The sequence below is a fragment of the Phocoena sinus genome, chromosome 7 (genome assembly GCF_008692025.1).
Source record: "Phocoena sinus isolate mPhoSin1 chromosome 7, mPhoSin1.pri, whole genome shotgun sequence".
In the NCBI taxonomy this organism is placed as follows: Eukaryota; Metazoa; Chordata; class Mammalia; order Artiodactyla; family Phocoenidae; genus Phocoena; species Phocoena sinus.
In genome coordinates this window covers 109,469,148-109,485,645 of record NC_045769.1, presented here as the reverse complement: position 1 = coordinate 109,485,645, position 16,498 = coordinate 109,469,148, and the positions used below count along the sequence as shown (strand labels likewise).

The 16,498-nt window shown below is 34.6% G+C and overlaps 1 protein-coding gene across 1 annotated transcript in view; it reads left to right on the top strand.

Moving 5' to 3' along the window:
• The window catches only part of MAP3K2 (mitogen-activated protein kinase kinase kinase 2), a 96,485-nt gene that overhangs the window by 66,392 nt on the left and 13,595 nt on the right, over nt 1-16,498 (top strand). Inside the window, exons 8-15 of the mRNA XM_032637069.1 lie at nt 2,452-2,582; nt 3,517-3,596; nt 4,884-4,951; nt 5,128-5,220; nt 5,928-6,134; nt 7,564-7,712; nt 8,092-8,223; nt 12,798-12,927. Of these exons, the coding sequence (XP_032492960.1) occupies nt 2,452-2,582; nt 3,517-3,596; nt 4,884-4,951; nt 5,128-5,220; nt 5,928-6,134; nt 7,564-7,712; nt 8,092-8,223; nt 12,798-12,927 (990 nt within the window). The remainder of the gene's footprint in view (nt 1-2,451; nt 2,583-3,516; nt 3,597-4,883; nt 4,952-5,127; nt 5,221-5,927; nt 6,135-7,563; nt 7,713-8,091; nt 8,224-12,797; nt 12,928-16,498) is intronic.

The following is a 16,498-nucleotide window of genomic DNA, read 5'->3' as shown; positions in this document are numbered from 1 at the left end:
TGTGAACCAACCAGAAAATCTGTTATTCATCTTCTGTTTTGGTACCCAAAAGCTTTTTTATGACTACTTCCTTCTAAGTGTCTGTCTTTTGTCTTACTTTGGGTTTCAGAAGTGTTGGAAGTATGAACAGCAGAGATAATATACAAGTAAAATAAAAATTGCTTGTCTTCATTTGGATGTATTTTGATATAATTTAAATTTTTGATGAAAGAACATTAGGGGTACCTGAATTCAAATTCCAGCTCTATAATTAACCTGAGACCAATAACATTGTCCTCATCTTTAAATCATGGGATTGTTGTAACAGTCAATTGAGAGAACACTTTTTTTTCTTTTTAATAAATTTATTTATTTTTGGCTGCATTGGGTCTTCATTGCTGCGCATGGGCTTTCTCTAGGTGCGGTGAGCGGGGGCTGCTCTTCCTGGTGGTGCCTGGGCTTCTCATCGTGGTGGCTTCTCTTGTTGCAGAGCACGGGGCTCTAGGTGCACGGGCTTCAGTAGTTGTGGCGCAAGGGCTCAGTAGTTGTGGCGCATGGGCTCTAGAGCACAGGCCCAGTAGTTGTGGTGCATGGGCTTAGTTGCTCCGCGGCATGTGGGATCTTCCCAGACCCAGGCTCAAACCTGTGTCCCCTGCATTGGCAAGCGGATTCTTAACCACTGCACCACCAGGGAAGTCCCTGAGAGAACACTTTTAAGCTACATTTTGCTTTTCAAACTAGAAAGCATGACTATTATTAATCATACATTTCTTTATCCTTTTTCTTATCATTATAGTACCTATCATTTTAAAGTAAAAAATTGCTAATTCATCTTAGTTGCATTAGACAGAACAAGCTAAATACATTAGTTAAATTGACATTTTAAATTCATTTTGATTTAAAACTGTACTGAATGTCTCACTCTTATTCTACTAATAAATATTCTTGTTTGACTTCAGTGCCAGCATAAGAAGAAACTGGAAATTGTAAAGTATAAAATTTACTAGTCTTTTCTTGGCACCTCTTTAAACTTGAAATGACTTTGATAGATATGACCGTTATCTTTTTTCCTTATTTATTGATCATTATCTCCTTCAATTATTTTTACAAAAGATAGAGGAAGAACTTCCTTTGGGATGGGAGTATATGCTGGTGTGGAGGTTTTGACCAAGAGTGCATTGGCATACCTATTAATAACAAAGGTTCAAAAAAATGGGTTATCAAGTAAGAAGATGAAGAAATTTTCTAAGCTTTTTTTCTTCCCTGTCTGCTTCAAATAATGAGTATATTTATCTTCGTTTATAAATAGGGGCGTATGGAAGAAATAAAAATATTAGGGACATTGTGATCATAGTTGTTACAAAGCCCACATCAACCACTGACTCAATAGTTCCTAATAATTTTGGAGTCCCGTGTAGAAAAATTATCTTTCATGCATATCTCTTGATAATCATTTTGTTCTCTTTCTCCCTATCTCTTCACTAACAAATGCCAACACGTATTTACAGTGACCCCTTACATGAGGCAAAAGCCTTTTTTGCTTTAAATCTGACCAGAACTCAAATGCTCACATGATTTCATCATATCGTTTTTATAGTTTAATTTCAAAAAATAAGGAGGAAAGCTGAGAAAACTATGTTAATAAACATAGCATAATTAGACGAACTGTATTAGATTCTCTGATTTTCTAAAGTATGAATAAATTTAAATTCCAGGAATATGGCTTGCCACCAAAAGCCTGATTTTAAGCACCCAAGAATAAAGTCCAGGATTCCAAATTGGAAACATTCTAATGTTGACTAAATGACTAAGAAGTAACCTCACTTTAGGTTTCTAAAGATTAAAGAGCGGCAATGGAAAGAACATCATGTAGACAGATGTGCACAGCATATGTTCATTATGAATAATTTTGCCATCACAACACCCTTGCAAAGGAGAGATTTAGTCCCATGTTTACAGATGAGGAAACAGGTTCATGGCGATTGGATAACTTTCCCAAAGACGCAGAGCTGGTAAATAACTGGAACTGAGATTTAAATTGAGGTTAGACTGTAAAGCCCATATTCTTTCCACTACATCATGATGCCTTCCATAAATTACATTAAAGGGTAACATATACCAGGGTACAAGTGACCTTTGGAAGTGCAGAAGCAGTGGCATTTATCTAAAAATCTTTATTATCAATACAATACTCATAATGCAGTTGTCAGCAGTCAGAAGAACATACCACCTAATAAATATAAGTGAATATTACAATAAGGTTAATAATTACAGTAGGTGGGAGTTTAGAAAGGAATAAAAACATTTGAAGTTTTACAGACGTGAGTGCTCTGATAAGCTTTAATAAAAACTAGATTTCAGTTGCTAAAAGCATTTGTATTATAGTCCAGAAATTTTGAGTGTATATTTAACTAAAACAAGAATTGGTTCCCTGCTGGAATTTATAAAATCATACAATTTTTTTCCTTTGAGGTCCCACTAGTAGAGACAGAAGCTCCCCTCCCCCTGGATACATTCCAGATGAATTACACCAGGTTGCCCGGAATGGGTCATTTACCAGTATCAACAGTGAAGGAGAGTTCATTCCAGAGAGCATGGACCAAGTAAGCAAAATTTGGATGTGGTTTTTAATTTCATTTAAAGGGATGTTGTCAGGGAATAGTGTGGTTTGGCAGGTATATGGAGGAGGGGGTATTTGTTTTACCTCTTCTCCAATCCCATATCTTCCTTTATAAGCGAACAAAATAGTAGAAATATAGGAAAAAACCCACTAATTTACATGTGTCTGTGTGCATTCATGTATAAAGAAAGGTGGAATAAGGCTGATTTTCTTATGTTGCTCATCCATAAGTGAATGAATGCATTTGTTTATAATCCTGGGATTAACATTCGGATTTTTTTAAATTAACATTTGAAAGACACAGTAAAACTATAAATATTTAACTTTGTGAAGCTGAGGTTTGTCTACTTTCTAAAACATTTAAAAATGTTTTTTAAAGTTTTGTGGTATTGAAGTATTTTCATGGATTTACTATTGTTTTCTTAACATTAAATTGGCTGCTTATATTATTACAGGAGTGTACATTTTCTAATAATGTAGCAGTCGTGGTGTCATTTGTTTCAATTTGGGTGGTGCCTTTGTTCAGTTTTCAGTAAACAAAATTATGTGAAGTGTTTTAGCTTTTAATTATTTAGATAATAATCCAGAGAGAAAGAAATAGAAAATTCCTATTTTTCTGTTAGGAAATTTTGAAGTTGTAGCCTACCTACAAGGACAACTACTTTTAAAACATTTAAAAATGAGTAACTCTGGGGATGACTGCTGTTGGATATGGATTTTCTTTTTTGGGTACTGAAAGTGTTCTGAGATTATGGTGAGGGTTATACATTCTCAGTGTTAACCACTGAACTGCACTGTATGCTTTACGTGGGTGAATTTTATGATACATGAATTATATCTCAATAAAGCTGTTTTTAAAAAACAGTAACTTCTGGTTATATCATGCAGACTCAAGGTGGACCCATTTATTTTTCTAGATGCTGGACCCATTATCCTTAAGCAGCCCTGAAAATTCTGGCTCAGGAAGTTGTCCATCACTTGATAGCCCTCTGGATGGGTAATGTTGATTGTAGTTTTTGTTTTTTAATATATGTGGGTAAATATGCATATATATAACATGTCAAAGTATCAACTCTTCTGAGTTACATTCAGAGGAATGTAGTTGATACTCATCTATACTTACGGCAAATTGATTTTTTCAGTTTGGACAAATTTCTTAACTTCATGGGCTCAGTATCTTTTTTAGTTAAAATGATATCTGATTATAATATTCTGAGTTTCTTGCTAAATGGTGTTTGAAACTAAAGGCAAACTTAGAATTTATGTACGTTTACTTTTAAACCTGTGTTGGTGAAACTGCTGTCAAATTTTTCATAATAGGTTTTGTTTTGGAGATTCTTGAGTTGTTGCACCTGTTCAGGATTACGTTCATTCTGGCACCAAATTATAAATAACATATATTCTTGGTAGTTATGTCCCAGTATTTTGGTCAATTAAAGCTTAAGTACTTTTGTGAGACAGCTGTTCAGGAATATAAGCTGGGACAAGTTGCATCTGTGAATTTTTGGTTACAAGTGCTCCCTCTCTCTTGGTCTCAGTCGGACAGTGTTCGCCTGTAGCATGCAAAGTCAATATCTTTATTAAGATCATGACCTATTTAATCTCTGGAATTGCTCTATGAAAGCAAATTTGGAAAATATAACTAATATTGTGTGGAACTTTACGTTTAATTTTTTGTTACCCATATACATGAAACCTTTGTCTGTGCCCATGTCTATCTCAAGATAGATATTTAAAACATTTAAGAAATTCAGGGAAATTGTGTTGTGAAAGCTATATATTGAGTACTTAATATTTGAAAGACAGTGTCCTGAGGTAGATAAGTATAAAATTGATGAGTTAGACATTATTATCTCCTTGTTATAAATGCAGAAATAGTCTCAGAAAGGTGATTTGCCAAGGTTGCAATAGCTAGTTTAAGTGGCAGAGCTAGGATTGAAACACAGGTGTTTCCATGCATCTGTAATTCCAAAATATATCATTCTTACCACTGTACTCTGTGGGTTAATTTTAAAAGCCAGGCTTTTTGCGGTGCATGTACCGAATAGGTGTTTGAAAAGAAGTTCCCCCTTTCTCAGTTAATGTTTCAGAGAGGGCATATATATGTGTATATATATGTATGTGTGTGTGTATATATGTATGTATATATAAAATATATGTTGTTTTCTATATGTATGTATGTATATATACACGTACATACAGATAGATATTGGTATTGCATAAAGATTTTTTTTAATGCCTTAAATATTTTGTCTTAAAATAACAAGACTTTTTCTACTTTTAGAGAGAGCTATCCAAAATCACGAATGCCTAGGGCCCAGAGCTACCCAGATAATCATCAGGAATTTTCAGGTTAGACTGTTCACATTCTAACTGTTTAAATGTTATGTCATTGAATAATCTTTTGGCTGGGAGGGCGAGGGAACTTTTTAAAATAATCAAATAAAAATGAGTAAATGTGTTTTTCATCATTGGAAATATTTGACTTTTGTATAACTTGTATACAACTTTCTTGTGTGTCTTAATAGACTATGATAACCCTATCTTTGAGAAATTTGGAAAAGGAGGAACATATCCAAGAAGGTATCATGTTTCATATCATCATCAAGACTATAATGATGGTAAGTTTATTAGATCAAAGAACACAACAGTTTGTTAAAAATCTCAGAAACAATAAAAAAAACTTGTTCCTATATCACTTAGTTTTCTGCTTAAAACTTTTTTTAAAGATACTGGATCATAATTAAAACTACAATAACAGCTTTATGCCAACTTACCTCATAATACTTATCTTTCCCTTAGAAAAAAGAAAGGAGTAGTTAAAAATGGTATTAACTAGAAAATTATTCCTTGATGTTGAAATGCATACTTGCATTGTCCTTTTAAGGAAAAAAAATTGCTGCCTATAAACTTTGCAATTTTTATTTTGTATTTTAAATCATTATTGGAAATAAGAATAAATATATTTTTTCTCCTTTTTATACAAAACTGAGGGAGTTCTATGCTTTTATGAATGTATGTGTGTTAACATAAAGGTTATTTGAATTTATATTCAGATTCTGTTTCTTTTCTCCCCCCTTTTCTTTTCTGCTTTCACTTTTCTTTGTATTTTTATTTTTTACTTCATGATTCAGTGTTAACAAAGATATTTCTTTGCACTCTTAAAAAATACTATTCTCTTTAAGTTTAAAACATATAATCATATAATTGCTGTTTTAGTTTCTTAGCCTAGTCACAGAGCAAATTTCTCTTATGTTACAAATTTTAAATACTTTTAATTATAATATATTAATAAAAGTTGCAAGGTAATTCTATTTTCACTTTGTAGGTCGTAAAACTTTTCCAAGAGCTAGAAGGACCCAGGGGACCAGCTTCCGGTCTCCTGTGAGTTTCAGTCCTACAGACCACTCCTTAAGCACTAGTAGTGGAAGCAGTATCTTTACCCCAGAGTATGATGAGAGTCGAATAAGAAGAAGGGGAAGTGACATAGACAATCCTACTTTGACTGTAATGGACATCAGCCCACCCAGCCGCTGTGAGTAATAGAAATTGGCATAGTGAAATGTGTAGCAGAGCCTTTGCAGAATTTTATAGTATTAAAAAAAGAATAAATACCAAGCCAGTCTTCACAGGGAGACCAGAATCTCAAAAGAGGTAAAAATGGTATTTCTAAAGGTGGTTGTAATGTCAGGTATAAGCATGGTATTACTGCTATTACTTTAAATGATTCTGTCTTTTGCTTTTATTGGGAAAATTGTTACCAATTAGTCATTCATTCATTCATTCCACATATCCTTATTGAGTACTTAGCTCTGAGATTTCAAATATGGCCTCTAAGATGTAATCTAATGGGGATAATGATGTGCATAGGAATTCACCAGTTAAGGAGGTGACATGTGCAAGAGGCCATGATATTTTCTGAAAATGGGGAATAGTTCATCTTTGGCTGAAGTAGAGGGTGTCTTACTTGAAACAGTGGAAGTAGAATTAGAATGGTAACTAAGGCCGGATGGTAAAGTATTTGAACTTTATCATGTAAGCAATGTATAAAAGATTCATGCTCAAAGATATTTATTGCAACAATATTTTTATACTCTGAATTCCTCTCTTTTGTGCTAGTGTTGTCATATTTTACTTTCACATCTGTGACTCGCACTACATTGCTGCTATTTTTGCCTTAGGCAACTATATTTTAAAGTGATTAAAAATAGGAGAAGAATGTCTTTTAAATATACCTCCAGTTTATTTCGGTAGATCTTTATGTAGATCCAAGATTCTGTCAGGTATCAAATTCCTTTTGCCCGAAGAATTGTTTTTAACATTTTCTCGTAGTACGAGTCTACTGGTAATAAATTCTTTCAGCTTTTGTTTGTTTGAAAAACTCATATTTCTCCTTTATTTTTGAAAGATATATTTTTCTGAGTATAGAGTTCTGGGCAATTTTTTTTTTTCTTCCAGCACTTTAAAGTTATTTCTCCATTGTCTTCTGGCTTGTATACTTTCTGAGGAGAAGTCTGCTGTATTTCTTATCTTTGTTCCTCTGTATATAGTGTGCTTTTTCCCCCACTGGCTGCTTTCAAGATTTCCTCTTGTTAGAATGAGAACGATGGTCTTTCCAGCTTTCTACATTGTAGGCAGTTGAAAAACTAATTACAGATATTACTGCAATAAAGATTAGAAGTAGTGCATCTTACATAATCAGTGGCATCTTAAATTGAGTGAAAGATGCTATTACGTTTATAATCAGGTGAAAAAAAATCTCATTGGAAAAAATTAGTCATAGGGATCTGAACCCTGTTTGGGTTTAGAATTCTTACAGTTTTCAAAGATGATGATCATTATGAATTTGGGTGAACATGATTTTCCCTTAATATCCAAGCATATTCAATTAAGGATATCAATAATGCAGTAGTCCTTAACCATTGTGTGCCATTGGGCTATTTTAAGAAAATGTTCTTTTTTAGCACCTCGTGCTCCAACCAACTGGAGATTGGGCAAACTGCTTGGCCAGGGAGCCTTTGGCAGGGTCTACCTCTGTTATGATGTTGATACAGGAAGAGAATTGGCTGTTAAGCAAGTTCAGTTTGACCCAGATAGCCCTGAGACCAGCAAGGTAAGAATCACTGCATAAGCTACTTTGTCACATTATAAGAAGCATTTTTACTAAAATAAATATAACACATAATAGAATTTTTTGTTTTTCCGCAATGCAAATTATTTGCAAAAAATAGATAACTAGATATGTTTGTTTACTTTGTACTATGGATTTTTCCCTTTTAGTACTCAGTTATATTCCTAATGTGATTTAGTGTTGCTTTAGCATACCATCAAGGACAGTTACAAAAGTGATTATTGTTTAGAGACTTTAAAATGTTTATTCCTTGGGAAGTGAAAATTTCAGATTGAAATCACCTTGAGGGTCCATGACGTTAGAATTTTTTTGCTTTTACTAGCAATGCTGTAAAGACTTAACAGTGAGTTCTGTCTTTCAGGAAGTAAATGCACTTGAGTGTGAAATTCAGTTGTTGAAAAACTTGCTGCATGAGCGAATTGTTCAGTATTATGGCTGTCTGAGGGATCCCCAAGAAAAGACACTTTCCATATTTATGGAATATATGCCAGGGGTAAGTTAGTGCATCCTTTGAAAATAGAGATATTCTATTTAAAGTCTTAGTTGAGAATAAAGAAAAACAACAAAACTTTGATTATAAAATGTTAGGGACATTTTGGAAGAGTTTTAAATGAGAAATGGGTAATATACTTTTATTTTCTGTCTTCTTCATCTATCTTTGTATTTTTTAACTCGTTTTTTAAAAATACTAAAGTATACTAAAATAGGTTACAGACATCATAGCAGTCTATACTCAGATTTCCCTAAATGCCCTAAAAATAACCTGTAATAACTGGTTTATCCAAACCAGGACTCAGTCCAGGACCACACATTACATTTTGCTGCTATGTCTCTTATTCCTCTTTTAATCTAGAACAGTTTTAGGTGACAGATTCGACAAAGAGACCAAGCTATTGGTGCTTTGTGACCACCTCGAGGGGTGGGATAGAGAGGGTGGGAGGAAGACGCAAGAGGGAGGAGATATGGGGATATACATATAGGTATAGCTGATTCACTTTGTTATAAAGCAGAAACTAACACGCCATCGTAAAGCAATTATACTCCAATAAAGACGTTAAGAAAAAAAAAAGAAAGAGACCAAACTAGTTGTTCTGTTGACAGTCTCATCTCATAGATTTCTCCCCTTGCATCCTCATGGTGGTGTTTAGTTTGTTCGTTTATCCCTATATTTCCTGTAAACTCCAAGTTAGATCTAAAATCTAAATTATATTCAAATTCAGCATTTATTCGCATGCATCCTAAATGATGCTGTGCATCCCATTAGGAGACATACAATTTCTGGTTGTTCTACTGGTAGTGTTGCTAAGATGGACTGCTTGACTAGGGTGATTGACGTCCTGATTCTTCCATTGTAAAGTTTTGTTTTTTCCTGAAGACGAGAAAGTAATCTAGGCTTACAGCAGTGGCACATAGGAATGTCCAGTTCCTTTTCAACCATCCACCTAATGCTTTTAACACAGATTGATAGTCATTGCCTGAGTCAGTAATTTCATTGGGAGGTGAAAAATGGGATTTGCAAAAAACTCTGTCATTCCTTCTTCATTATTTTTAGTATTTGTAGAGTATATTCTAATACTAATGATTTTCAAGATGGTGGTATATTTACTCACTTAAAAATACATTCATTCTTATAATAGGCAGTATATGTTAGAAAAAGGCTCGATTTTTGGGTCTTTAAGGAAATAGCTTATTAGAATTGTGTGTAGAATGTACAGGTTGCAGTTTAATCTTATGGATCAATAAAACTGTGGATCAGTATCTCATAGTACAGTTGTCCCTTGGTATCCCCAGGGAATTGGTTCCAGGACCTCCCACGGCTATCAAAATCCAAAGATGCTCGAGTCCTTTATATAATGGTGTAGTATTTTTTGCATATAAGCTACGCATATCCTCCCATATACTTTGTCATCTCTTAATTACTTATAATAACTAATACACTGTAAATGCTATGTAAATAGTTACAACTACAATGTAAATGCTATGTAAATAGTGCCAGTGCAGCAAATTCAAGTTTCGCTTTTTGGAACTTTCTGGAATTTTTTTTTCCAGATATTTTCAATCAGCAGTTGGTTGAATCCCCAGATGAGAGGCCTGCAAATACAGGTCGATTGTAATGGTCTTAACACATCCTCGGTCTTACAACAGCAACAGTAAATTTTACTTTGATTTTTATCTTCATGAATAATTGTTTATAGGGACACCACTGGTATTCATCATTGCTATTTTTTATTTTCAAAGATTATGTTGGCAGTGTAAATTGTTTTTTAAAATTTAGTCTACAGCAGTAATCCAAAAGAAGGAGAAAGCTGTGAACCTTTATTTTAGTACTATCTGTGATGGAAAAAGTGGAAATATCAGTTCCCCCAGTGGAAGTAAATTATGATGGCATTGTCCAAGACAGTATATATTAAAAATTAAAATTGTGAAGCCCATGTAGCAAAGTTGGAGGAAGTACTTAGAGGAAAAGAATATAAAATGCTTTTTAATATTAATGATATTTTAAAAGTATCTGTATTTGGACAAGAACAGAAGAAACTTAGAAGAATGAAAATGTATTATGTTGGGATTGTGATTGACTTTTCTCTTATTCAGATTCCCATTACTGTTTGTGCAACAAATATTTAAATTAAAAATAAGGAAATAACTATGAATAAATGTGAATAGAGACCCAGATTGTTGAAGATAAAATTAATTAAAATGACTCATTGGTTAGAACCAGTTTACATCGCAAATGGAGATATGGGTAATCTTTATATATTTAGCAATCTTAAGACTAAACTAGGACTATTCAGGAAGAGGTGTTAGATCATGTTTCTCATTAGCTTTTGTAAAGGCAGCTGTCTTTTCAAAGTCTAGGTTATCACTCCTTGAATTTGAAAAGCATGTTACTAAATTAATGATAGTTCACTGGCAATCTAAATGAATTATGTGTATGGCAAGCCCATGGCATACGTGGGATGGACATAGATGTTCCTAGACTTTCCTGAATCTCCAAGTCTGTAAATGATGCTATATAATTTCTTTCATTAAATTTGGTATAATGGACCCCTTTATGCCCTAGATTCAAGCTTTGCCAAAATTGTCATTCCATTCTTCAGTTTTTCCCAACATAACATTCCATTCCTTAGTCTATCTAGAACTACTTTTACACCGGAACCATAACTTTCTTTTATTTCCAATACCTGGCCTAGCAGTTGACTTCTCTCTGTTACTCTTACACACACACACACACACACACACACACACACACACACACACACACACTGTTTTTATCTGACACAGTGCTTTCCAGCCCATTCCAGTTGTTCACACTGAAGAAGGTAATATTTTCATGTTACACAGCAGTAAACAGACTACACTGATGGAGCTGTTAGCACCATGGGCCACTGGCGCAGCTGCCAGAGGGCCCAGAGGATCTGTAAGTCTGACACTCATTTGCAGCCTACAAGTATCTGGGGGCTTATGGTTTGGAAAGCTCAGTTCTAGCTCTGTTATTTTGTGCATTACTGCAAGTAGAGACATAATAAGTTGACTGAAGAACGAGCCACATTGAGTTATAGGTATGACTGGTTGTCTGGGTTCACTCACTGCCTAAGACTTTCCACACGTGTTTGCAAGTTGGGGTCAGCAGAATTGCATCTTGCTGTCCCTTCAGGGATTGCTCATGAATAGTGGAAACAGCAAGTGGCTAAACCTGTAAAATCCAAGGATCTATTTTTATATGACAAAGTACACAGTTTACCAAAATTCAAGGAAAGACAGGAACATTTGGTTATGTTATCTCTAAAAGATTTTGTCCCTCAGGAAGCATTTTATTTCCATCTTTTAAAGTCGTGATTATTTATCAAATTTGCACATTGGAATCAGCAGGGAAGCTTTTTCAAAATTCAAGTGCCTATGTCTCACCAGATTGATTCCCTATTCTCAGAGATGGCACCTCATCCTGCCTAAAACATGTAAGAAAATTAGAAATTCCTTTTTAATTTTCTCATGTTTTGAACTAAAACAGTGAATATATAAAAGAAAAACTTTAAAATCTCACGTGTGTTCTGATCTTCTAATCATACCCATTCTTTCTCCTGAGAAGTAAATTTGCAGGTATCAATAAAACTGTGTTTTAAAAACAGAGTAAGAACAAAATAAATAAAATTAAAGTAGGACGTATATAGAAGAGCAAGTAGGAAAATCAAAACTGTATTCAGGGCAAAAACAATGCAAGATAAAAGTACTGGAGAATTTTAAAAAATACAGTTGCAAGGAACAGGAGATAGAACTAGCATAGTCATAGAAACAAGGGTATCAGTCAAAGAATAGTTTTAAAGGCTTCCTTCCACAATTCTAGTCAGGGAATATAGTAGAGTTTTATGTTAAATTAATGGCATATAATGTCCTTCCTGAGAATTCCTGTGCTGTCCAATTAAAGCCTCCCAGTCATGAACTAGGATTCTCCAAATTAAAATGTCTAGTTTTAAGATAAATAAGTCATGTAATATACAGCATAAGGAATATAGTCAATAATACTGTAATAACTTTGTACAGAGATAGATGGTTACCAGACTCATCGTGGTGATCATTTTGTAATGCATTTAAATGTCGAATCACTGTGTTATACACCTGAAACCAACATGACATTGTATGTCAACTAAACTTCAATTAAAAATAAGTAAAATAGGACTTCCCTGGTGGCACAGTGGTTGAGAGTCCGCCTGCCGATGCAGGGGACCCGGGTTCGTGCCCCGGTCTGGGAAGATCCCACATGCCGCGGAGCAGCTGAGCCCGTGAGCCATGGCCGCTGAGCCTGCGTGTCCAGAGCCTGTGCTCCTCAACAGGAAAGGCCACAACAGTGAGAGGCCCACATACCGCAAAAAAAAAATAATAATAATAAAATAAATAAAATATTGTAAAGCAGTTATACTCCAATAAAGATGTTAAAAATAAAATAAAGATCACTTTATTCAGTCGATAAGAATAATAAATACCCATGTACACATCTTTAAAAATAAAGATTTACTAGTAGTTTTCATTTCAAACCATACTATAGTTTTCTTTCGTTTTCTTTTATCCTAGGGTTCAATTAAGGACCAACTAAAAGCATATGGAGCTCTTACTGAGAATGTGACTAGGAAATACACCCGTCAGATTCTGGAGGGAGTTCATTATTTGCACAGTAATATGATTGTTCATAGAGATATAAAAGGTAAGTAATGAGGTATATTTTAAGTACACAGTTCTTTTAACGAAACATGTGCTGTGGTTAAGAAATTCAGCATTTAATGCATGTACCTTTAAAGTACCATGGGAAAACAGTTCCAGCTAGTTGTGTTGTTCAGGTCGCCACAAGAGGAAAGCTCCCCTGTTGGGGCCCACAGAATCAGTAAAGTTCAAATGAGCATGAAAATGAGACATGTTTTCACATATAGCGCACAGGCATTCGGACATAGCGGTTAAGAATAGGGGCTCTGAATTTGACCTGATTCAGATTAAGGCTTTATCCATCACCAGATGTGTGACCTTAGACGAGACAATCTCTCTATGCCTCAGTTCCTCATTTTTAAGGAGGGTGATAATAGTGAACAGCTCACAGGATTCTTACAAGGATTAAATGAGTTAATGCATATAACATGCTTAAAACCGTTCTTGGTACCTAGAAAGCACTCAAAAGTTAGTTACGGTGATGATGTACTTTATGCTGAGATCATATTTAAAGCTGAGGGATGGACCTCATTACCTAAGGGAGAGAATGAGAAGAGAGACCAAGACTGAGCTTTGATAAACTGCAACTCAGTTAAGCTCACTTTTTAAAACTCAAAAACTCAACTGTTTTCATGGATCAGTTACATAAGGTAACTGCATGAAGTGAGACAAAATAGTGGTGGAGGTATGTAAGTTTGAGAGTCATAAACTCTGTACTGCAAAGCACGCTGAGAGGCTTCATTCTGTAAAAACCAGGTTGTGACCCGAATATAAAGATCACTTTATTCAATCATTTGATGAGAATAATGAACAAATACACAACACACATTTATAAATAATAAATTGAATTCTTTTTCATTGGTCTTTCTAGGGGCTCTTATGAGCTACCAGGGATTTACTTCCTTTCTGTGGTATATCACACCCTGAATATGGCCATATTCAGGCTAAAGAGAACATTCCTAACCAGTGTCTGGTCACAGAGCAGGATCTGCTGCACAATGCCTGAGCCAGATCACATGTAAAGAAGAGCCCTTACTAGTGAGTCTTAGAGGATGACAGCATGGCTCATGATCTGAAAGAAAGAAGAGCCTGTCTTTCACCTCAGGGTGTACCCAGCTTAGGCAGACCTCAGCTATCAAGTTCAAAACCCTAAAGCTTAAAGAACCACATAAGGTGGTGACCATTTTGTAATGTATGGAAATATTGAATCACAATGTTGTACACCCTGCAACTAACATAGTGTTGTAGGTCAAGTATACTTCAATTAAAAAAAAAAAACACATAGGAAAATGATTTGATTGTGAATTATTCGATTAGGAATAATCTCTATTCAAGCCAGTTTCTCTTTACCCCTGATAATAAGATAAGGTAAAGGAACTGAGGGGAGCTACCCCCCAAGCGGATCCTCCTCTAACCTTGCCAGTAAAATGAGGAGTTTGGAAACAAGCTGATTTAAAAACATTATAGGGGAAATATATTGATAAGAAAAATGTAAGGTATAAAATTGGATAAAGCAGTATGATCTCAAGTTCGTTCTTCTAGGTCATACTTTAATTTTACAATCTCTGCATGATTAACAGTGGTTATTTCCAAGTGGCAGAATGAGTGATAGTTGTTTTTCTCCTGCATACTTTTTACTTTTTATGTAATTCCTAAATTTTTATAATGAGCAGTTTTTAAATGGCGAGGGCAAAGGAAAGCTAGTTGATTACTTTTAAGTTTAGACTCATGAGTTCATAATGAAACCTAGGATAAAAGTTAATTGATCATTGTCGCTAGGGAACCAACTCATTATTTAATAATAGGGTTTCTTTATTGGACCTTTCTTTTATGAACTGTACTGAGGACTAAATAGTGGATGAAAGGAAACTTACCTTTATAAAAATATTTTGGCTAACAAATGAAGCAGGAATGATAGAATAGTACCATTTTACAATGACTAACAGATTAGTAGACATAAGCACTAAACATTAATAGCTGTTAACATCACTTCACACACAGTCTATCATTACATACTTCCTATTCATAGACTATATCATTATCTACAAAGCAGTTTTGCCAAAAAAAATTTTTTTTGAACCTGAATCTGATCAAGCCTCTAGATTCAGCTACCAAATTGGAGAATTATAGAATATATAGAACAGATGAACATGTTAAATGACTCCTTGGGATGGACTCAGCAAAATCTAGACAATAAGAAAGCTATAGGCAGACAGCTTAGACTCTTCATAAACTGCAAAGGAAAAATAAAAAAGGAGGGGACTTTAGGAAAAGACTTAAAAGATGTATTAATGATTCTCAATGTAAGGACCTTATTTGGATTCTGATTTTTTAAAGAAAAACAAAAAGACACTGAATGTACATTTAATAATATTAAAGGCGTTACTGTCCATTCTCTTAGGTGTGATAAGAGTCTTTATCTTTTAAAGATATGGACTGAACTATTGATGGATTGCAATGTCTTTCATTTGATTCAGGTAGTGTGAGGGGTTCATATGCGGTTCGGTCTGCTTTATGTGTATATTTGAAAACTCTCCTTCATAGCTTACTTTTAACATATCCAAAGTAAGTTTTTAAAAAATTAGATAACTGTATTGGGAACCTGGCTATACATTTTCTCCTCAGCCCTTTGTATGGATGGCCGTTGGTTCAGCATTGGTGATTACTCCCTGGAGATAGCTCTGTCTGTCTGTGACCTGCCTGGGACTGTTCCTTCCCAGCTGGTAACTAGTAAAAACTGGCTTGTTTCTTGTCCTTCCCCACGTTAAATATTTTAGACACGGTGGCTTTTTTTGACAGAGTCCTTCTTTAAGAATTGGACAGCGGGAGATGTTAAAAAGGCAATGGTGTCTTAGAGAATTACTGGTACCATGGCGTACTTAGGCTTATGGCATGCAGAGAATGGATCCTTAACCCTCCCCAGAGAGAGGCTTTGCAAAGCCTTAATTGACTAGACTGGGAAATTTGCTGGGAGAACAGAAAGACAGGTACAGAAATTCATGGTGGGGATGGACAGTCTGCATTCTCTCCAGTCTATAATACATTTTCTCCACTATTCACTCTCCTTCTTAGAGGCCATTAAAAAAAAAAAAAAAACACAAATAGGGAATTTTTTAAAAAATATATTAAATATGATTAAGGTTAGGAAGACTTAAAAATAATTGAGGTAAAATTTAGAAACTAAAATTAGATAAGCTAATAAAATAAGTTGCTCATTTAAAAACAGGTAGTTTATAGAAAAAGCTAAAAATGAGAATAGAAATAATTTACATAAGAAGAAACTAGACTTACAATCCCAGAAAAAAGATTGAGTTTAAAGAATGATAAAGGGGGGAAAATAGAGAATAAAAATAAATGAACCTAGCTCCTAGATCTTGGTTTCTGATACCATTCTTCAGTAAACAGAGAAATGGCTAATTCTAGAAGTGGTTACAGGGGATACACAAGGTGAGCCTGGAGCGTCTTCTAGTACCAGAACGTAAGACGATACTAAGAAACAAACAAACAATCCAGAAATCAAATCAAGCAAGAACACAATGATTGAGGTATGGCAGAGGGACACAGGAGCCAACAGA